General features: G+C 39.7%; 1 protein-coding gene across 3 annotated transcripts in view; it reads left to right on the top strand.

The window, feature by feature from the left end:
- Positions 1-23,227, top strand: part of PRDM5 (PR/SET domain 5) — a 111,062-nt gene that overhangs the window by 60,921 nt on the left and 26,914 nt on the right. For 2 of the 3 annotated variants that reach the window (XR_008466746.1, XM_054203861.1), the window contains 2 exons: positions 4,696-4,781; positions 18,006-18,110. Coding sequence is in view for 1 of the 3 variants with exons in the window: in XM_054203861.1 (XP_054059836.1) it covers positions 4,696-4,781; positions 18,006-18,110 (191 nt within the window). In the remaining 2 variants the exon portion in view is untranslated. The remainder of the gene's footprint in view (positions 1-4,695; positions 4,782-18,005; positions 18,111-23,227) is intronic. The other variant, XR_008466747.1, reaches the window with a different exon arrangement.

Below are 23,227 nucleotides of genomic sequence, written 5' to 3'. Positions count from 1 at the left end.
ATCTGTGGAAGATTCTGAGGGACCACGTTGCCATGATGTTTTTTTTAAAGAAAACAGAATAAAATAATTCCTTTTGAGTTACGTACGCTGCACACGATCTGATGTTCGGTGCAGTCTGTCATAAGTCTTCCTCTGATGTTTGGGAGTGTTGACCTAGACCAGTGGCGCTGAATACCACAGCTGACCAAGCATAGATACAGTAAAAAGTATAGAAAAAAACCTTGATAACTTCGCTGCATAATTCAAATTCTTAATGTCTTAATGCAGCAGTTTAGTTCCAATAAAGAGAGAAAGCCAGGGCATTTGTACACGACGGCTAACATTACATACCTGACAACTGTGTACAAGTGACCAAGCAAGCTACGTGGGAATGGGGACAGTAAATGTGGCTCCAGATTTAACAGAATGGGAGGGAAGTAGCACTCATACATAGTTTGAAAGAGCTCTGAGAGACTGCTTCCAAAACTGAATGCATGCTTTAGCATGCTGTTGGCCATCTTCTCTTTGCCTCTGTTTCTCTCTTGGTTTGCTGGTCTCTTCAGACACCTTTGTTAATCTCTTCACATTGGGACTATTTCTGTTGCCTGTTTCGTTTGTCTCATTTGTTGGGAATATATTTGTCACCTGTAAAGTACATATTTGTTTGATCTTACTAGAGGTCACTGTTACAAAGTAATCGCCAGCATTGGTGTTCATATCAGGTTTCTGCCTGATTTTGTAATTAGCTTTTTTGTGGCTAAACTGACTAGAGGGATTGCAAAATACAGTGTGAAAATAGCAACACACGAGATTAATTTGAATTATTGTGTCTCAAAGTCTTTATCAGATGTCTAGCTCTCGCCACTGAAGTCTTGAAGAACTGATATGTATTTGGTTTGGTTTCTTAATTGTTTGGTTCCCAGGGGTATCAGAGTTTGGGAAACTCACTGTAAATATTGCCTTACAGCACCTTTGATTGCAAATGTCTCAGGAAACTATCCATCCTGAGTTGAACTGGGGTGAGAGAGTCTGGTGTTGAACTTTTTGTGCTATATTGAGGTCTAATAGGTATTGTGATCTCAAGCTATAGATGCACACACTTGAGGGGGGGAAAAAAAGATATCAATTCTGTCATTACACATTTTCAGATCAAAATCCCATATGGTTTTCAAGCATGGTATTGTTTTTTTGTAATCCTTGTATTAGGGTTAAATTTATTTTTATTATGTTAAAAGCTTTGGTTTTGTTCATACAAAATCTGGAAGTAGAATGTCTAGACTTTGAATTACATTAAATCCACTGCATTTTATCCCCGGATTATTTATTTGAGGTTACTTGTACAGAAGTGCCATTAACGTGTTGAGCGGTTTGCTCTCGGACAGCAGGGGCATGACAGTCAGCTGTAACTTGAGGGTAAAGGTAGCATTTATGATGTCTGTCTTACTTGAATCTCTTGCTATTTTAGTGATAGCAATTATTCTTAGCTCTTGTTGCATTCACAGCGTTACTTCTGGGCATGTTGACTGGACGAGCTGTCAAATGAAGATGCATTTAATATGCCTACTGGATTTTGGTATTGTACTGGAGTAGAAAGCCTGGTGAAATGCTTTAGCGAAAAGGGCAGATCATAGTCTCGGTTGTGGTTTAATGGCAGAGTTGCAAACAATAACACAGAAGGTCAGGCCTTTTTTCAGATGTTTTCCAAATGCGAAGCGTTAGGGTTAAATCTTTGTAGAGTATTTGGAAGTTAAAATATTTTGCCCCCACATTATCCATATTTTTTTTATATAAATCACACTTAAACCCACCAACAACCACCCTCACTTTGTGAAATAACACCTTCGAAAACTTACTCTACTAAGAACTGCAAAGAAAAGGCATTGTAGGAAAAATATGGTCTTGTTGATGAATCTGTTATGGGGACCGTTCTTACAAGCAACTGACTGGTAGCGTGAATGATGTTTGCCCAGTCTAGTTCTAAAGCACGGAGGGAAGTTAATTTTTATTGGAGTTAGAGAAGGTAGTAAGTAGGACTCTAATAATCCTGCCCAAACCTGCTGTCTGTAAGTTCAGACATCTAATGTGAATTAGTTGCCTACGCTCCTGAAACAATAAATGGAGAAATAAATGGAGAAAAATATGCATTGACAGAGGGCAGCTCGTTCAGTTCTGAGACAGGCACCAGTTACGTATCTAAAGGATGTGTCTGCACAGGGGAAACAGTTGCTTATGTGAGGACAAGGGCACTTGTATGTATTTTGGGCGTACAGGCTACAAAGATTAGGTAAAAGAAAATAACGTAAGAGCAGCAGTAAAATTACTTGGGCTCATCTCTCAGGTTGTCTTCCTGACAACTATTGGTGGCACGAGTGCGTGAGAAGTTGTTTATATAATTCAGAAAAATAGCATGTCATCAAGCAGCAAGGTCAAGTTAGAGCTTGCAGTCTGTGGTATGTAGAAGACTCAATTTTTGGAACAGCGGAGATTTTTGGGACTTCACAGGACATAGTGGCTGCTCAAAGCCAGCCCTTTTCAGGTGTGTCATGTTGATCTGAAGTCGTACTGTTGCCCTCTACTGGCATCTGCTGAAAGCTCTTACCCGTATTCATCAGGTACTGTCGTCTCCGTGGTTAATTTCTGAAGGACACTGTTAATCCATTTCAGACAAGCTCAAAACCATCCTTTGAAAGCAGAAGCCTTTCTCTTTAAGGATACTCAAGGGTCGGGGGAGAGAGGGAGGAGGGGTACAACTCCTACCTGTCAACACTCATCTGCTTGCAAACTGCTGAAAGCTTTAACTTCTACATTCAAAAGCCCAAAGACATAAAAATGTCGGCTGAATTAATTAAATATTTGAGTACTGACAACCGTTGGAGTGTTTGAATTTCAGAGGCATGGATTAAAGACGTTGAGGGTCATGAGAGAGAGTATCCTATTTCAAACTGCTCCATGAAAACACAGCTATAACACAGTGATCGTTGTCATCATCCAAAAACTAATGCCAAATTCACACAACTGTGCTTTCTGAGAGAGGTGGCAGAATACAAGAGACAATTATTTGTATTTCACAAATACTTTGCTACGCAATTTTTTTTACCGGTGTCATTAACAGTTATCTAAACAGCAACAAAAGACAGCAAAGAACAGAACAGATTATCTGCTAAACAGTTGTTTTTATTTTATCCCCTTACTTAAGTAATCATGTAATCTCAGCTGCCCTCAAATCTCTATGCCACCTGTGACTATATGGAGCTACAACAGCAGTGACTGTCAGTTGATCAGCTGTACTGTATTCACAGTCGGTCCTTCTGAAGAGCTGTTTCTGCCAACTGTAAGCTGTCCCTATTACATACTTTCTGTGATCCCGTGACGTCTTGCTCCCAAGAAAGAGAACATCCAGTATCTTCCCTCTGAGCAATCACGGAGGAACACTCACGCAGAGAAAAGATGAGGGATGAGGCTTCCTTTCTCCCGGTCAAGATGAATATCCCTGTTATTAGGGACTGCGGAGCATTAAATGCTTATCTCCGTTACTGCTGCTCTCTTGCACTCTGATCTTTGGCACGTCAGTGAAATATGTCTGGTTGGGGTTTTTTTTAACTGTAAAATGTAGTTAATCTTACTTACCTATTTTCCAGGATTGAGTATGAGTGTTAATAAGTGTTTGATGTTTGGACTATGTTAAATCTCTCTACACGTGCACAGATTCTTTCATGAGTGGAAGGCTGCGCGTTGACTTAGCGGAACAAGCTTTGCTTAACTTGTATTTTCAAATAAAGGCTTGTTACGCCTTTAGCATTATGATTGCGTAGAACAAATGCCATTTTGTTAATAGAAAAATATTTGTGTCTTAATTTGTTGAACTTAGACTGTTTCTAGTACAAAACCAGGTATTTGCTATTAAAGGGTTGTATACAGGAAGGCCGTGGATTCGTATTCCAGTGCATTGCCTGAAGAGTTAAATTAAAATGCCCTTGGGGAATTATAAAGCTTTATCGCTTCTTCCAAATTACGGAGCTAGCTTAGAAACTCTTCAGTCTCTGATTCTGAATAGCTCAGTATCCACATGACACTAATGTGAGTTTGGGAAAATCGATGCTAAATGATGCCAGTTTAATGGAGCATTAAACTAAATACCTTCAAGGTATGGGATGCTGCACGGGAGATGCTGAGATCCTTTTGATTCCGTTTCAATCATAAATTGCGACACAAAAATTGCCAAAACTTTTGGTTAATTGGCTTCTAATGCAGTTAGTTCAGATACAGCATTAAAAAAGACTGGATTTTATATTTCATTGGGGTTCCGATACCTAGAGGGCTCTAATAATGACCAGATGTGAAATGGAAGAAATATTTTGGAGTAGTTAATGCCTAACCATAAAAGTGACTGTGTGTAAGTCACTGTAGAATGTGGTTTGAGCAAGGGCAGTAGGTGTCTTTTTTTTTTTCTTTCTTACCCCCTCCCCCCCCGCCCAAGGCTTTCAGTCTGTATTCCTATAGTGCTAGAGGAGCAAAGAGGAATGTTTTGATCCAGCCCTGCAACCTGCTTGGGTGGACCTTTATTTGTAATTTTTCAAATGCTTAGGTCTCTTTTGGTTGAAATGAGTGTGAAGACAAGTCCAGAAAAAAGTAGCTCCATTTGAGAACTAAGTGTGCTGCAAGGTCTTCATGTACTGAGGCCATATTTATGGATTGTAATGTTTTTCTTGTTTTCAGGTGAGCGTCCTTACCAGTGTCCTTACTGTGACAAAGCTTTCAGCAAGAATGATGGATTGAAGATGCATATTCGCACCCACACAAGGGTAAGTGTAGCGTAGTTTTTATGGGCCCTTGAGAATTGTCTATGAATCGTGCGTGGCAGAATGTAAATAATTGCTTTTTGCGTAGAGATTAGGCTATACCAACCAAGATATTTTATACTTACCAAAACAAGAGGCAAAGATTTATGTCATTAACTGTTAAATTCTAATTATGACTCCCTTACTGACCTTCTGTTTTTTCTGTGTTAATTTCGTACATGTTGAAATAATAGCAGTACCAATTTCTTCCTTTAATCTGTGGTTATTTATAGATAAAAATTAAGGTTTGTGATTATTTACTGAGTAAACAATTCTGCAAAGACTTCAATATCCAGTGCTTTGATTCACACTGTCCCCTTAAAATCCAGTCACTGTGAGCTTTTGTGGATGCTGCACTTGACTTATTGTTGTCCATCAGTAGCAAAATGACTTTATTTAACTTTTATTTAAATGAAGGCAAAATAAAAGGTAAATTGCAGATGTCATCTGGATTATTTTTGAACCTTTACTCTGAGTTAACACAGAGTTCCCCGTTTTAGGGAAAAGTCTTGTCGTGTATGTATATTTACTTACTAGGTGACAAAGGTGAGACCTTGGGCCCCGCTCAGCCACCCAGAGGTGGAGAGCTGTCTTCAGACAGCCAGGTGTGAATCCCCTTAGTGAAGGGAGGTCTCCAGGTGAACTTAGGCTGGTCTAGCATTTGCTGTGCTACCTGCCTCTGGCCTTCCCATCCACCATAAGAAAATAAACAAAAAGTAATCTGTAGGTTTTACTAGTAATTCCTCGGGAGCTCTCACTGCTTACAGAAGTCAAGGCAGCCTTGAGGCCAAACTGAGAAGGTTCTTTATTAGGAAGTAGGGAGGGTGATAGTTAAGCAAGTAGTTTCCATATGCGAATCTGCACGCAGGATAACTTTCTAAATAAGTAAAGATAAGAGCAATCCTGTTTGCTTAACTTTCTACCATTCTACCTAGGTCTTGGGGGTATTAACTGGAGGTTCTAGATAAAGTTTTAGCTCGTGTGCCCCAAACTTTAGCTTAAAAGTTATCAGTAGTTTGTGCAATGCTTCCTGGTGGTTCATTGGAAGCACGCTAGTCCCATGTTGTTAATTGCTTCTCCTTCTTTGCAGCTGTTAAATCACTTCGAGAAGTGCTATAAAATCTTTTCTGTTATTAGTGTCCCATTTTACTGGTTTTGCACCAGGAGAAATTTTGTTACCATATATGTTCTACATGGCTGTGAGGGGGAGGAGCAGTAAACAAGACCAGCTCTGAAATAGCGCCAATTTTAATTTTTTCCTGATTTGTCACACAGTCTGAGTAAAAACTCCCCAGCCTCTGTAGGAAAAAAAAAAAAATAAGAAAAGGCCTTTAGAGCCTGTAATGGTGTATCTCCGTTGACTGTAGTGCTTTACTACACCAAGTGACGATTTCTTCCAAAATGCGTGCTCATGAGTGAGGCTAGAGAGCTTTACAAACATTATCTTCATAGCTTAAAAGCTGTAAATAAACTGATAGCGGTTATTCACAGCAGGATTGCATATCCTGCAGGCTAGAAAGCTGTGCATTTTTTTGATAACTGTATATTTTTTTGATAGTTGTATACATCAGTCCCGATCACCGCACAGTGCAGACGATAAAGCACTCAAATGTATTATGTTAACAATTAAGAAAAAGTCACTCTGAAGTAGAGATCTTTTTAATTGCACTGGATGGAAAACTGATAGTTGCTCTTCAGCTGAGTGTACTTTTTTTGGGATGTTTCTTGCTGTTAGCTTTGCTCTGAAACGTAATTATGCACCGTAGTAGAGAATTTGCTCTTCTATTGTTGTTTGGCTGCTTGCTACTACCTCTTCTACGTAGCTTGTTGCTTGCGTGTATATATAAAAAAAAAAAATCTTTGAAACTTGCAGGCTGGCTCCAAAATGCTTCTATAAAATTAGAATGAAAGACATACTGAGCACTTTTACATTAATGTTGAAACAGGAGGAAAAAGAAAATAATTTAAACACTGCTTATGAATGACATAAAACAATTCAGCCATTGTTTGTTACTTAGCTAATAGGAAAGGGAGGAGTTAGGAAAACAGATTTTAGAGTGGCGATTTCTTTTTACTATATGTAGACGTCGTAATTAGACTTTGTATTGTACTAAGAACATAACGAAATTTGATTTAAAATGTCTCAGAAAATGTTCTGCTGTATCACGTAGTCGAACCACCATCCTTACAGAAAGAACGAATTCAGTTCACACCGAATGCGATACGAGCGTTTCCCTAATACTTGAGAAGTCATGATAATCTAGATCTGAACAGGTCGTGTTTCCGTTTTTCTCTTTTGTGTGTAAGTGTGCCAAGCAGACTACTGGAAATCTTTACGGTTAGACTAGAGGATTAAAATATGCAGGCAACAGCGTGATTTATTTCGACCTGGTTTGGGGTTTTGATTCTTTTTGCTGTCTATATGCTATTCCTATTCTGAAGCTTCGCAGTGAAGCTCGTTCCTGTATGAATGGCATTATACATTCATTTATCCTCAAATATTTTTTTTTTACTTTGAGATAATAAGAATCAATATTGATAACGTTAACATTACTAGCTCACTTTTGAAAACTGAAGTCTGTTACCATGACGTCGCTTCTCTCAAGTTTCCCTCTTCCTCAGACTTCAATGCTTTATTCAATATCTAAAGAGAACTGGATAGCTAAAAATTTTGAAGCCTTAGGAGGAAAAGCAAGTTGACTAGCAGTACTAATAAAAACAACAGAACAGAAAGCAAAGCTTTTTGTGAACTCTCCCAGGTTTTCAAGTCAGGAGGAGTGGTTATGCTGAGTCTGTGCTTCTGGAGAACGTTATCCATGGAGTACTGCAGGATAATAAGCTGTAGTTCAGTTGTTCAGGTGCGTAAACATGAGTACAGGTATAGAGGAATAAATACGTATTTTAGGTGGTGCGATTCAGACGTAAGTGAAAGAGAACAGAGCGGTTGAAGGGGGTTTGGGTATTTGGAAGGAATAAGAAGGAAGAGGGAGAGTGAAAATACTGAGAGGTAAATTGAAAAGAAGCCACTATTTGCAAGAGCACTTCTGTGTTTGGTAAGAAGATGAAGAGTTATTTGATGTTTGTAGTAGGTTGATGCTTGTCAGGAATGGAGTGGTTGATATTGAGGGTCTCATTATGAGACACTGGAAAACTGAAATAATTGATCCTTGTGTGTTTGGTGGTGTTTATGCCTGATTTTTAACTTAGCAGTGTGATGAGGCGGGGGGGGGAAATCTAGAAAAATATTATCTGGGAAACAACAGAAGAACCCCTTCAGTAGAGAACAGCTCTTGAATATGTAGGTTATCTATAATAGTTCCGTGGTATCAAGATCGTCTGCCTTGAGGTCTCTCTGAACAGAGGGATGCTAGCAATGCTGTAAGCTGTGCGCTGTCTGAGATGCAGAACTACTGACAGTTTCTGCCACGTACGTTAAGACCAGGCAGGTCTGCCCTTACTGCCTGGGGCGTTCTCTCTTTTCCCCTTCCCTCCCGTTTCACTCTCAAGTAGGTACGTGCTGCTTGCTGGAGAAAAAGGGGTGAAATTCTCCCGTACTCTGGCTCACTTCATCAGATTCTCTCTTCACTCTGTGTTGTAGAGGTGGTTAAGTGTTATGGATATTAAGATGGTTCACTTTGAGGTTGATAGCCTAATATGTTTGTATGTAGCAGCGATAGTTGAATTTCTAGCTTTGAGAATTGCAGATCTTTAACCAAGAGCAGTAGAAGCTAAACTGAAGATTCTGCGCTATTGGCGTGTAAGTATTTTTTGAGGTGAATGCATGTAATCCCATTGTAGCACCTCTCTGGCGCTCAGGATAGTTGTGGTCTAATTCTTCATTCTGGAAGCCGGAGACTATGTGTGTATTGCCAAGTAGTGCCAATGCTGTAGTAGGTATGTAAAGTGAAACACTTGGTGCAGGGACTCTGATGTTTATCTAGCATGTGTTTCAGGGATTTTATTGCAGATTATGTGGAGTCCGGTCCTATGGACTGAATGCACAATAGCGCTCCCTGGAACGCGTTAAACCTTCTGGTTTAATTTTTTTTCCAAAAGGAATCTAGGTCGTGCAGTCCAAAACAGTTTGGAATTGTGCACCAAAGCCCAGTAACGGGGGCCATTTGGGAAGCGTGCTTCAAAAGCGCGGATAAACACTGAAGGAGATGTATTCTGTGTACTGTGTAAGAACTCTTCCAGTGAAGGATTATACCTGGGCAGAAATAGCTTGAAACTCCTCAGCGTGATAGCACGATAGAAATTCACTATAACTTGTTCTGCGATTGTAGGCCATTTAAACAAAGACAAAACTAAAGATTAGGAAATAAAAAATGTAGTGTGTTGGCCGGTGTTCACTTCCGTCAGCTCTAAGAACAAGAGAAGCCAGGAAGTCACGCGTGAAACTTCTCTCTTCAGGCATGCCATGTGTTGACTTCTCAAGACAAATGATTGTGAGGATGTTGGCTATTCCTCTTCTTACCCTTTCCTACACATACATGGTATTTTGAAATTTATTCTTGCATGCAAAAGAATTATTCAAAGCATAAATAACAAGGTGTGTAAATCCAAAAGGCATTTTTGTATCAGCTAAGCCTAGCAAGGTGGAAATAAACATAGTCATAGCACCCTTCCTCAAAGGCTAACCTTGTTAATATGTTGAAAAAAAGAATCTGGTCTTTTGGCCTGAAAAATTGTGAAGTGGCTTAAAAGTAATAATATGACATTCAACAAGGAAAGTGTCGTTGTGGATATTAAGCCTAGATATATTTTACCAGTGGGATTAAATGCCAAACCTGATCCTGCGGATCAGGGAAGGCTGCTGGAAAAATCATTGTAGGAAGTTGATTAAGGTCTGGCAGCTGCTAAACTGAGTACACTCTGGGTGGCCACAGGTGTCAGCTCGAACTCTGGAGTAAACAGAGAAGGTAAGCCAAAACCCCTACTGACAATGTAAGGAGAACACCAACGACCTCATATTAAAATGTCACCCGAGTACTGATTTGTTTCTATGAAAGTGAAAGCGTTTGGTGTATGGTTTTGGTCTTTCGGGTTTTTTTTTTTACCTTAAGAAGAAGAAATAGAACAGCCTAAGAAAACATAAATGAGGAGCTCATTGAAGTCCTTGATGATGAAATGAATTTACAGACCATGTCAGCTCTGAGGAAATACACGCGTGCTTCCCACCTTCGCAGCGCAGTAAACGTCAGCTCTTTCCTGAGGCTTTATGCAGTGCCTGGCATAATACTACATAGTTGGAGCTTAAACACGTAGAAAAATTATTGTATGTTACTGCAATATAATTGTTAAAGTTTGGAAAAACGGTCATTGATAGGTGCTCAGAGTTATTGTCATGTCAAATTGATGGTTTCCTTACTTCTGAAAATGGTAGTTCTATTACAGTTTGTTTTGGTTAAATGCAAGGCAGTGATGGAAAACAGAAAAGAGTAGAAGCCATTTGCAGATGCTTTTCCATCACTTGGTTTGACTATTTCATGTTTATACTTTGAAGGTATAACAGATACATGTCACTTTTATAGCTTGTTTAAAAATCTGATTTCTGATGGCTGGAAGGCTGCTGGCTCTAATGCTCAAATTGTATGTTTCCGAGGTAATACTTAAAAATTAGAGAAAGTACAGTGGTAGGTACGCTAGGTAGGTACATTTCTTTGTTTCATGCATAAGTAGCTACTATTTAAAAATGTAAATTAATCGTTTAAAAAAAGCACCTGCTGTTCAGAGATTATGTTGTAAGAAATGGAGAAAATTAAGTGATAAGCATATTTTTGTAACTCTGCAACTGACTTCACTTGTCCGCATTTGAAATACTTGGCCAGTGTGGTTTGCTTTTTTTAGATATGTGTATACGCACATATACATAACATATATATATATATACAGGTTGCATGGAACCGGCCAATAGATTGGCGTTGATGTTACGTAGCTTCTGGACGCTTAAGCTGTTGGTACTCACCATACTGTCGAGGAATCTTTGTCTCCTGCCTTCCTTGTTCTTTTGAAGCTTGGGCAGCTTGGATGCTGTTAGCAGCGTAGCCTCAAAATTGCAAGGATTGGTGGGATCGAGTGGCCTGAGTATTGGGTATGTTTTGAAGTCAACTCTTGAACTCCTTAATCTCATGGTTAATTTGGGTGGTGGTGGCTGAGGGTATTCGTCTGAAGCTCTTACGAATATGTCTGCGTGGGTTGCGGTCATGTGAGTGATATCAGTGTAATGATATCAGTAGAAGCTAAGGACTCGGGGCTTGACATGGTTAGCCAACCTTGAGTTAATTTTGAGTTTTATTCATTAATTTCATGGGAATAGGTGTAGACCATTGTAAGTATGGAAGCTAGACAGCCTCCTGTTGAGGTTTTCTTTTCAAGTTAGTGTTTCAGCTTGCTGCTGGAACAGTAGAAGAAGAAAACTGTCCTCATCCAGGCCCTGAGTTAAACAGTCTTTCCAAAGCATTCGTTTGGAACTTTACTTTTACACAACCTCCTCTATTCTTTTTTTGTAACTCAGAAGAATATTAAAGTAAAATAACTTTTAAAAAAAATATGAAATGCAAGAACAAATTGACAGTTGTGACATAATGCCACTTGTTCTGTGTTTCTTAGGAAGTATTTGGGCTTAAAGTTCTAAAAAAAAGCAGCCATGAATTCTAGAAACAGCATATCTTGCATTGCCAAAAAAAAATTAAAATATTGCATTGGGTACTAAATATAGTCTTCTATGCACATGACAGTGTGTAATGAAATAATGAGGTGTTGATTGAATTTTGAGTTTTTTTCAATATTAGATTTTCTCTATATTTCCCTCTTGGTGAGACATGAGTGAGCTCCCAAACATCTGTCTGAGGATGATGACTTTGCCAGTGCTGTGGTCTCCTTGCCTGTGGAATCCGTGTTTGTATACACGATCTAGAAGGTTTGAATCCCACTGCACCTATAGTTTCACGCTCTTTTTTATGTAATGTTGACTGATTATCATCATTTCCTCGTAGAGTGAAAATGTGCATTTTTATATTGATACTGTTCTTTTTCCAAGAGCAGATCAACATCTATTGAATTTTCATTGTGGAACCCTCCTTCACTAAATCTTAGGGGCAGAAAATGACTTCAGCAGTTCAAAAAAAAAAACCCAAACAAACAAAAAAAAACCCCACAAAAACAACAAAGAAACACAAACCTTACAGACTGTAGGTAGCAAATAGGCAGAACTACTCTGGAAAGTGGTTAGTTAATGGTAAAGTCCGACTAATTGCATATACTAAAGTTTTTGAGTAAATATACCTTTTTTTTCTTTGGCAGACATTTCAGTGAAGATGCCTGTTTTTATTTTCATGACAAATTTTATTGCAAGAATTTCAGATTATTTTTTTTTTCCAAAACCCCCAAACTGAATTGAGAACTTCCCGAACAAAACATCAGTCACTTCTAATAAAAAGGACTGCTTTAGTTTAAATTTGCCAAAATCCCTTCGCAGTTGTTTCAAGAGGAAATTTTCTGTGCCTGCTCTAGTTATTGGAAGTATTTTTTTAAGGATTTTACATCTCAACTGAGGAAATATGTACTTGTTAAGTGATTGTTTATTGAGTTTTAATCATTATGAGATTAAAATCCTTACTACTTCTGTACAGTTGTAAATTCTCATTGGCCTTTGTCTTCCTGTGTCAACATTACTAGAGTAATTTAATGCAAGTCTGATAGTTCAAGTAGGCCTCTGTCTGTGGGTGAGCCACTTGCTATAGTTTCCAAAACCTTCCAGTTACTAAGAGAGCATCTCATTAGTTCTTATACATTTTTCACACTTAAATTCAGAACTGGACTCCGTTAACTCTCACCATCTGTGTTCTTAAGAGCCTCAGCCCCTCTTCTCGACAGGGGATGTGTTGCTAGTGGCGATGACCTAGCAGAAAGTATCACTGTGATGGTTTTTTCCTGACATTAATCAGCTTAATCTTTTTTTTTCGGGGGCTGAAATGTAGCTAAACATCAGCTACATAAGCCCCCCTTGTTTCAGTTGGCACTCTACTGTCTTTCTTACTTCACTGTACCTCAATCCCCAGCCCTTTGATTAAGATGAAAGCTGGTCTTTTAAAAAGAATTGAGCAATATGTTGCATGTCACCACTTCATTGATAGTGGAAACCACCCATCACTCTTCTTAAACGTAGAAAAAACGCTGTGCATTGACACTGGAATTTGCTGAGGCTCAAAGGTCTATTACCACAGCTGCTCTCGTAACAGGTTTTCTTGTAAAGAACGACTCGCTTGGCCTGGCCCTCAGCGTGGTCTGACACTCTCTGTGGGGAGTTTCTACACCGAGCAGAAAGAATCCGTCCGATTCTCTAGGACTTCTGTTACTCATTCATCGCTCTTCTGCTTAGCTTTTGGTAGAAGTTTGCTGTTAGTGAGGCCGCGAGGTAGGTTGCGGGTTGCTTGTGGGTGTGCGTTGCAAACCCTGGGTTAGGGTGGAATCTTTTCCAGTCTCCTGAGGCTGAGGTCGTGCTTTTCAGGCTGTTGTAACCCTGAACCTTCATGGCACGTTCAGGTGGGGGTTTTGACAGGCTGATACCTCTTCTGGTCACCATCTTTGATACGTGCCGCGTGCAACTACCTGAAGAGCTCTTGAGTGTGGTTTGAGGGACACGTCAACGTTAATAACTAGTAATAATTGAAACAAAGTGTTACTGGTGTTAGGGCAAGGCTTAAAACACACAGAGCAAAGAGGTTGTGTGAAATATGTAGGTGTCTTAAACTCAATGCCCTTCCCTCCACGCCTAAGGTACCCTTTAGATAATGCTTCCTGAAGTCTGTATTTGTCCCTGTCCTCTTGCGATAACACCACTGTCTTCTGCGTTTTCAGGTTGGCAAAGCTATAGGATTTTCAGGATTCTGTTTGAGCTCTTGGTAGCTGTAAGCCCGACTGGGATATTTTAATGTCTGGCTGGTCATGTTTGTTCCTTCTAGGCCACATATTTCTATTCTTGCTGATTTTTTTTTTTACAACAATTTTGTTTTTACTTACCCTGTGTTGAAGTGATAATGCAAATACACGTAGCAGCCAATCGTATCTATTGAGTAATACAAATATTTTCAAATTCTCCACAAAAGGTTTGAATGCAGATAATGTTACTGTTTCTACATCTTGCATAGACATTGTAAGACTTTCTTTTTGGGAGCAAAGGAAAGCTCTTTGTTTTAGAATAATGAAAGCAATTAAAAACAAGAAAATAAAAAGTTAGAGGAACTAAAGTATATTCTGCAATCACTTTAGTAAATTAATTAAACAAAAAAGTGAAGAATAAGGTCTCCTGAGCGTGGATTCAGCCCAGTTTTAACTTGCTCGTGCCACCTTGGAAAGAGTTACTAGAACTGTTCTTAACTCTCATTTATTTGAATCATGAGCTATGATTTATTTGAATACAGTGATGTCTAGATTATGTCTGTCTTGCTGTTGAGCTCATGAAATAGTTCTAAATTCAGATTTTAAAAGTTATTTGGAGATACTCATATCAAAGTCACTCCTGTTTTACCTGTGTGATCGATGTGACCGGGTTTACAGAAACAACCATGTGCACTAATATACATAATATATTTATATTTCTTAAGGGAGATACAGTCAACTACAGCAGCAGTTAGGAGTTCAGATATTCTGCGCTTAAGTATTTCCATCTGCGGCGGTTGCAGGATACTCTGTACACATGTTCTATCAATCTGTCCAACGGCCTTGAGAATTGGTTGTGTTCCGATGGCTTTCCTAACGCAAAGCACAACTTGCGTAGAATCCAAGGTAGTCGTTTATGATCTGGCTAGCCACAGACAGGTGACGTGTGTATTGCAGGCTCCGTTTTGTTTGTCATAGTTGTTAAAATGTTGAATTCCTCTCAGTTTTACCATAGTGAAGTGAAAATCACCAGAGACGGGAGTTTCAGTCTTACAGGGAAGCACCTTGCAGAATACCAAGTCCCATTTGGGCTCTCCTTGGCCTTTTCTTTGCTTAGAGGCAGGAAGGTTATAAATCCTGATCTACGTATTTCTGTTTATACCTGGTATACTTTAAAATGTAATATTAAATCACTGCAGTATCAGCTACATCCTGTCTCTCTCACTCTTCCTCCTCCCTTCCTCATTTATATCAGCAATAAAAGAAAACACGTGGAATCCTTTGGCTTTGCTGGCACCATAGTCGTGGCCCAGCAGATGCTTTTTGAACAGAGGGTAGATTTACAGTACTAGCAGTTGCTGACTCCTCTGAAGTCAGACTTATGTGATCTTCCCACTGACCTCCTGTTTTGTTGACAGTTAGCAGGTTTTTTCCCTTTTGCTTGGTGATTTAAATTTGTCCAGCTCTTTTCCAGTCTCATCATTGGTCCCCGTTGTCCTTTTGTGGTGGCGTTAACCGTCTTTCAGACTTATTGCTGTGCTTTCTATCTATTTTTTTTTTTCCTGTTCATGTTTAGAGCCGTGGTGGTTATGACAAGTCACCATCATCTTTTCCATGTTCTAAATGTGTTGCCTTCTCCAAGAATTGTGCAGTGGAAATTTGATACGAGGGGAAGAAGGGAGAGAGAGAGAGAAAAGAAAAGCACAGAGTGTTTTGTTTTGAAGAAATCGGTCTCTGAGAATGATGTCGTCTTCGAAACCGACAAACAAGTCTTTCTCTGGAGAGAAACTTGGGGCCAAGTTTGGCTCTGGACACCACCACTGATTTTACGGAAACAGACTCAAACGTGAACGAGGGGCAGCTTGGCTTAGCAGGGAGAAGGGGCTGGTGTGAAGCAGAATTGCATCTGCTGAAGTCACTGGAATATACAGATGTAAGGAATCTAAAATTAGATCAAAGACAGCTTTGGATGCGTTTCATGCACTACATATGTGAATTTGAATGCAAATGCCAAGGGAATGGTTAGATATACCCTTTTTTGCCATAGAGAATAATACAAATAGCCAAACATAACCCTGGGGAAGATATTACAGCCCACGTTTGTGACTTCAGCTTCCCAGAGTTTATAACGGCTCTTTCTCAAAAATGGTATCCTGAAGTCCTTTTAGCTCTGAAATGAGAAAGATAATCGTAACCGAGTTAACTCTTCAGATACCTGAAGAACAAGATGATAAAAAGGGAGCAAGTGCACCTGGAATAGTTTGCAATAAGGAATGTTTTCATAGGTGTTGAAGATGTACGCGTCAGATACTTTACTTTGCGCTTTCTGCGGAACAACCTACGCAGAGAAAGGCCGTTTTCAGAGAACTTGCAGCAAATGTGGTTTATGTTAACCGCAATGCAAAACCAATTAAGGGGGCATTGCAGAAACCTGCTCTTCATATGGCTTATTCGTACATTTCTTTAAAAATTACAGACCTGCTTCATGAAGTCTTTAGTCAGTCTAGCAAAATTCCCTGTGAAGTTTTTCGTCTAAGTAATGATTTTTATTTTTAATTTTTTTTTAAGATCAGCTCAGATCTTTTTTAGGTAACTTGTTCTGTTTTCCTCTATACTGAAGAATCATGGACACTACGAAATTAAGATAACGACGAAAAACCACAAATGATAAACGCGTAAGGAGAATCTTGCGGGGGAAAATGCTCATTAGTGACTTCCCTTTAGGCCGGTTTAATTAGATGCAGCTGGGCACCATGTACTCAGCCTGTGTCAGTAGGAAGATTTGTCTTGCACCATACTGAAATGTGCTTGATTTATCTCATGATTTACTTGTGTCTGAAATTGAAGGGCTTTTCCCCGTGTATGTGGCTTATGACCCGTTTATGGTGAGCTAGAGGATTCGTGCCGTTAAAAGCTGAGATGTTTCTGTCTATGACGCTGCCTTTCGAGGAGACCTCAGGGGAGGGGGAGTCCGTCACAACTCGAGCAAAATGAAAAACCCAGTCCGTCCTTTGCCCCTGCCGAGATCTCTGTCCCTGCAAAGAGGGAGCTTGGGACTTACCCAGCACAAGCCTGACTTGTGGTCCCTTGTACGACTTGTCTGGTTTACGCTGAGGACCTGGCTGGATTCAGCGATATATGGAGACCTGATCGTCCCCTACGTACTCAGAACAGGAATTCGATAACCAGAGAATTTCTTAGCTTTGTAGCTTCGACACTTAACCCGCATCGTTCCCTCTCACTTACCCTTGGATCCCACGTTATTTCCCAAAAGACCGTTAAGATTATTGCCTATTATTTGTTAACTTATGGACTTAGCATTTTTATTGCCTGTTGTTTTTCAGTCTTTGTTTTCAATTTAATTTAGTAAAAAATGTTTACTTTGCCTAAAACACCCATCTTTAGAACTTAAGCAATACGGAATTTGGGACTGTAGTAAAAAGTGGGATAAGAGTGAAATAAGTGTAATTATTTGATTCAAAATGAAGGTGCCTCTATAGCATCAAATTTTTAGTGAGGCAATGTGTAATGTCATAATACACTTAATTTATTTATTTAAATGTTTTTTTTTTCCATACAGTGCTTTGTAACTTTAGTGGAACGCCATATATAACAGTTCCTGTATTAAGGGAGAACTTCAAAGAAGAAATTCTTTATCGAAGTGGTTTTCCGTACATATACCTAATTATTTATTTGATGTCAGTGAGCTTGCAGCTTTTATAACATCGTGTGTTACAGTAGCTGCTAATCGATAGTTTTAATAAAAACACAGATGGCTTGGTTGCCATCCGCACCTCTTTTGAGATTCTGTGATGAATATGTGATTAACCTGCTGTCACCGCTTCTCAAAAGAAGGGTTCTTTCTACCACAAGCTTTCCTTGTACTCGACTTCCTCCCCTTGCCTCTGCTTGGAAACCTGCTAGCAAACCTGAGGTTTTTTACAGACATCTTACTTGTCTTTATGCTTTAAACTTTTGTGGAGCATAAAGGAAAGTACATTGGAATTTTATGTTTCTGTACCTTTCACATTACGAAAACCAGACTCCCAAAATGGCTGGGATTGAAAGACTGGAACAGATAATTAATTCATAAGTGGGTGTTGAAGTGGAAACTGTCAGGACACAGCTTTCCCAGCTTTCACTTAATCATTTGAAAGTCGTTTTCTGTTGTTTTCACTGACTGTAATCCCTTAGAGAGAATATAAAACTTGCACCATCCAGCATGGAATTCCACTCCTTTAATGACCGGGGCTCTGCGTTGGCTCACTTTCACTCACTTTCACTCACTGTTGTCATTCCATACAGGAAAAGCCGTACCAATGTTCAGAGTGTAACAAGGCTTTCAGTCAAAAGCGAGGCCTGGATGAGCACATGAGAACCCACACCGGAGAGAAGCCGTTTCAGTGTGATGTGAGTTGATCTGTCCCTTTGTCGTCTTGACTTCTCAGTGCGGCAGCAGGACGTAATCGCAGCGAGACTACAGCCTCGCACCTATTGGCTGCGGCATAAAGTTACGCTTCATGTGGTCTTGGATTGCCAAACTAATGAAAAGACCGTCCAGGGAATTTCGTGTACCCTCTTCAATTGCCAAAAGCATTGCTCGCCCTTTTATTTTATGATTTTTGGATCCCTTAAGAGTTATTTTCATGATTATTAATGCAATTTGGATGTTGCAAGTTACAAATTCATGCTGTTTGGGATACAGGAAAAGGCATTTAATTCATTACACGGAATCTGAATGCTTCCGATGTCGTTGAATGATGCAAATAAGAATTCAGAATTTCCAATTTCTGTTTGGTGAAATTTGGTCTGATATTTTCAACATCTGCTCATAGTTGGGGTTTTTTTTATCGTTCAACGAAGAAATCGCGGATGCTTTGTATGCTTGCAGCGCTGAAATGCAGCGTATCATCTTACAGTTTGTAGATCGCTGTCAAATACCTTGCAGTCAGTTTACCCCATCCTGCATACAACATATCTCACAGCTTTTGGAAGGTAGGGGGGGAAGCTGAATGTGCAGAAACTGTTGGAAAATAATGGCTTTCAGAATTTAAGTTGTTCCTCAATGATTTAGGAGGGGCATCAGAAGAGGGTATAGGATTAGCGTAAGTGCTTTGTTTTGTGGTACTAGCTCTTAATGAACTAGTCACAAGGGAGCCGCTAGCTTTGTGTTATATCCTAGGTGGCTCGGTCCGAACAGTTGTAAATTTGTTCACAAACTTCTAAAATTAGATGCGAAATTAGAATAACCGCTTGGCGTGATAGTTGCAAGGGTCTGTTAATTGACCCGGCTTTTAATAAATAATCTGGTGACACTTCATTGACAATAAAATGTAATAACTTAGTGGGGAAAAAAAATCACCTCAACATTTTGCTGATGGCTACAAGTCAGGAGATTTGCTGTATACTGTTGGGATAATCTCAGCCTGGCTGTAGATAGTACCTTGAGGATTTCTCTCATTCCAAATTGTTGTCAAGAACTCTTTCAGCTTTCGGATTGCTCTATTGGTCATCAGCTGTTGGCTAGCTTGCAGTGTAAATGCGATTTTTCCCACATTGTGCATCCAAGATTCGCTGGTCTTGGATTCGCAGTCTGCTTTTTCAGACCTATTTGGGGTGGTGGTTATACTTTTTTCTTTTCTTTACTTGAAAAGAGGAGCTGTATGAAAACCTACTTTCCTCCTTCAGTTGTCCTCGTTAATTAGTTAGAACTGCGTTTTTCCAAATACACAGTACTTCTAAAAACAGGTGTAATCTCTGTCTAGTCTTAGTCCTTCTCTGAGAATTTTTATGTGGAGATTTTTTTTATAATTCCACCAAAATTATTCTTCAGTGCTAGTCTTTTGCCAGTGGCACAGTGAGATTGCTGACTCTTCAGGGTTTGGACATAAACAATAGTTGCCTCTACTGTTCACTTGAGTCACTCTTCTGTTGCCCAGGTGCCTACCATGGTCTGCTTCTAGATGCCCACTTGGGAGAGTTTTGAAAGTTTTGCTTTCCTTACATCATCTACACTCCACTTCTGCCAATGCTGGGGACATACTAAATGTCACTGAGAGCAGACCGTGCCTCTAGAGCTGTCTCGCATGTTGCCTGTTACCAGGTGTTTCAGCAGAAGTTACAGGAAAACTAGTAGTGGACACTGAACAGAAGAGTTTACCTCTGGGAGACATTTAGTGTTGTGTTCCCAATGCTAAAGATGCTTTTTGCACACAAATATATGCTGACCTACAGTGTTTATCCTGCTAAGGATGGCTGTAGATGTACTCGTTATTTCTCTTAGAATGCATTGAGTGGTCATTTATGGCAACAACTTCCACAAATTCTTAACTGTGGAAGGAGATTCTGGGGAGAGGAGAGTGTCGGGTTGTTATTGCAATGGGATTTCAAGAACTGTCTTTTAGTTCCGTTGGTAACAGAAGAGGGTTAATAGCTAGTCCATTCATTGCTTTCTGTACACGCGCCATGTTCCTTCTTAGTTAACTTCTCTGAAATTGTTTCTCTTTCCAACACTGCATGACGACTTCCCATATTCATAATTGGTTTTGTTACTGTTTTCTGTATTTTTTTCCCCCGTTTCCGTTGCCAGTTCTTAGGGGGTGAAGGCATACTATTGGCGTGCCCTTACTCATTGAAGTCATGGGAAAAGTCCGTGAGTCTAATGCCCAGACCTACTAAGAATCCTTTAAAGGTGAAAACCATTTTTTCAATGATTAGCATATTCATAAACATAATCAGACTTGAAGCCACACTGAAAGACAAAAGTCTCAAGAGGATTGAGGGGTTTGGTCTCGTTTCCTACCTGGCATTAGAAGCAGTCATAGCAACTGTTCAGCTTTTTCTTCTAAATAACATATTAATATTTCCTGTCAGAATCTTTGTTTCTTAGTACCATTAGCATTTACAAACAGGAATTGCTTTCAGTGCCAAAGAACTAAAGACAGAAAACTTTTGGCTATTGGGGGGGGAAAAAAAAAAGCTCAAGAACAGGCTTCACTTGACAGCGCACCTTTCCTTGTCAGATATAAACTATTCCCCACCTATTTTTTTTTTAAACTGCGTTTTTGCTTTAAGTAGAATTTTTTTCCAGAATCGGAAATAAAAGCCATGTCTTCTCATCCTCTTAGGCATTTGGAACAGATATTACAGTACAGGATTGTGCGACGCATAAAAGTAATACTTCTGTAGCCTGTTTGATGAAGGTGCTACGGTTTATTCACGTGGCTGTTTCTGTGTCTGTAAGTCAACAAAAGCGCGTTCAGAACTTGCTGTCAATGACTCAAAGCTCTCACGAACTACTGATAGCAGTGCAAATTGAATATTCCCGTTCTAAGGTGAAAATTCTTGTGTATGTCACATAGGAAAGTGAAAATAACTGAAATACGGAAATACAAGACGTGGTTTTTTCCTAGCGGATTAGATTTCTGTCCTCTGAAGAGCAGCCCGTGTTTTACTGGGAGGCCGATTGAACGTCAGTTGTCTCGGAGACAACAGATTATTCTTTGGGGGCAGGAAGGTCAGGTACCGCCTGTCCTGGTTTCTTTTGAGTACAGTATTTCCCTCCACTCTGCCTTTTGTTGACCCTACGCTTATTTTCAAACGTCACTCTTTTCCATCCTCCCTAATCAATCAAAACTTTGATCATTTTGAAGAGATTGATGAGAGTTCAGGTGCACGTTAGCAAGCATGGTTGTAAATCTGTAAAAGATCTGTCTTGCTTATAAAATTGAAATATGAAGCAAACTCTTAAAAACTCCCCAAAACTTTTATGTGTAAGCACAGCACAAGATGTATTGTATCTTTAAGCAATGATCCTGTGCATTCCATCTTCTTTTTGAAGAAGTAAGGTAGTAGAACATGCTAGATCCTTGAAGGTATACCAGTTGTTACGTGAGCATTTTAAATGAAAAAAACATACTTTAAGACTGTGTTATAAGCTGTTTACTTTAAAAATGAGGAGGTGTGCATAAGATACACAGAACACGTATGTATCTTGTACATGTATATATCGGCTTCCAAGAAACGTGTTGTGTTTACAAGTATACGATACTTTTAACACCTTGAGACTTGTGAGCGAGCACGATGGTTACGGTTAGATAAATGTTAGGACTTCACTCTGTGGTGCTCTGTGGAAGAGGACTAGAAAATGGCACTTGGCAAAAGTGATACTACAACCTGACCGGTGGATGCAGTAAGTGACGTTCAGTGTCGCGTAACAGAAGGGTGACTGTTGCTTAGGTTTGAAAGAGGTAATTATACATTTGGGGGGGGGGGAAGTTGGAAAGTTACAGTTGCTGTGTAAAAGTCCTCTGTATTATGTCATGTCCTAAATCCAAAAATGTTCCATTGCAACAGGACGTTCGGTGTTCTTGTCTGGGGAACGAATTATTTTGGGTACAAAACTTGCCTCTGGCCCTTGCCCTTTTTATGGTTGTTGTATGGTTTTGCCTTAATTGGCATAAAATACATATAGGGCAGGTCAAGATTATCTACTCGGATAGTCAGCTCTATTTGTCTGTCTTGGTTTCAAAAGGAGTCGGTAATCATTCAGCATTTTTGTTACTAGTTTGACATCAAAATGAATTTAAAACTTAATTTTCCTAAAGAGAGATTGTGCTGGGTTCCCTTAGTTCCCTCTGCAGGGAAGACGTCTTTGTCTGGAATGAACCTGGAATTCTAGGATTGCGAGCTTCTTGTGGGTGTTCGTTCTTATTTAATCGTATGACTCTCGCCTAGTTCTCTTCTCAAATCCAGGAGCATGCTTGCTTTTATTTTTGTCTCTGGGAAATTCACGCGTGCAACATGTGCCTGGATGGAAGGCGAATGTGGCAATATATCTGCACGATTTCAATTGACTTCATGTCTCGCCTACAGACTCTTAACTTTTCATTCTCACTTCTCTTGGCTGAACTTGTTCTTAACCTTTCATTTTGACTTCAGGATAGGAATTTCTATAAGAAGTGATGGTTTTAGCCTGGCAGAGTCCCTCATCCCTCTACCTGCTTATTCAAATGGCAGAAGGGACTGGACCACTTGAAGTAGGGTGGAGGAAGGGAAGCAGTGCACCACATCATACAGCAGAGGAATCGCACCTTCACTTGGCAGACGCCTTCTGTTTTCTTGGCCAGGCAGAGGAAGACTGGAACAAAGAGGTTTCCTCCTCAATAATTATTAAACTTTCTTGCAGTCTTCAGAGCCTTCCCCCCCCCAACTCCTCCCTCCTTTTAACTGAGCAATTTGAACTGATTTTTTTTTAGGAACCTGCAGATGTCATTCTGGAGGTCAGGAAGGAAATATTTCACTGTAGGTCGAATTGACGGAGGCTTGTGATGTTTTGTCATAATTTTTGCTGCCTCCCAGGTAGAATAATAGGTTTTAAAAGAAAAAACACAATGTAACTGGGAAGGCTCAGTGTGTTGCTACTTTGAAGATGGGGTGTGTTTTCCCTTATTTTGTCCCTGTGCCTGCGGTATCACTGTGAACGTATGACAGAAATTATGAATACAGAGTAAAATCATCTTTAAGGT

Source organism: Rissa tridactyla, chromosome 5, assembly GCF_028500815.1.
Source record: "Rissa tridactyla isolate bRisTri1 chromosome 5, bRisTri1.patW.cur.20221130, whole genome shotgun sequence".
Classification (NCBI taxonomy): Eukaryota; Metazoa; Chordata; class Aves; order Charadriiformes; family Laridae; genus Rissa; species Rissa tridactyla.
The sequence above is the reverse complement of the archived record's forward strand: the minus strand, read 5'-3'. Positions and strand labels throughout refer to the sequence as shown.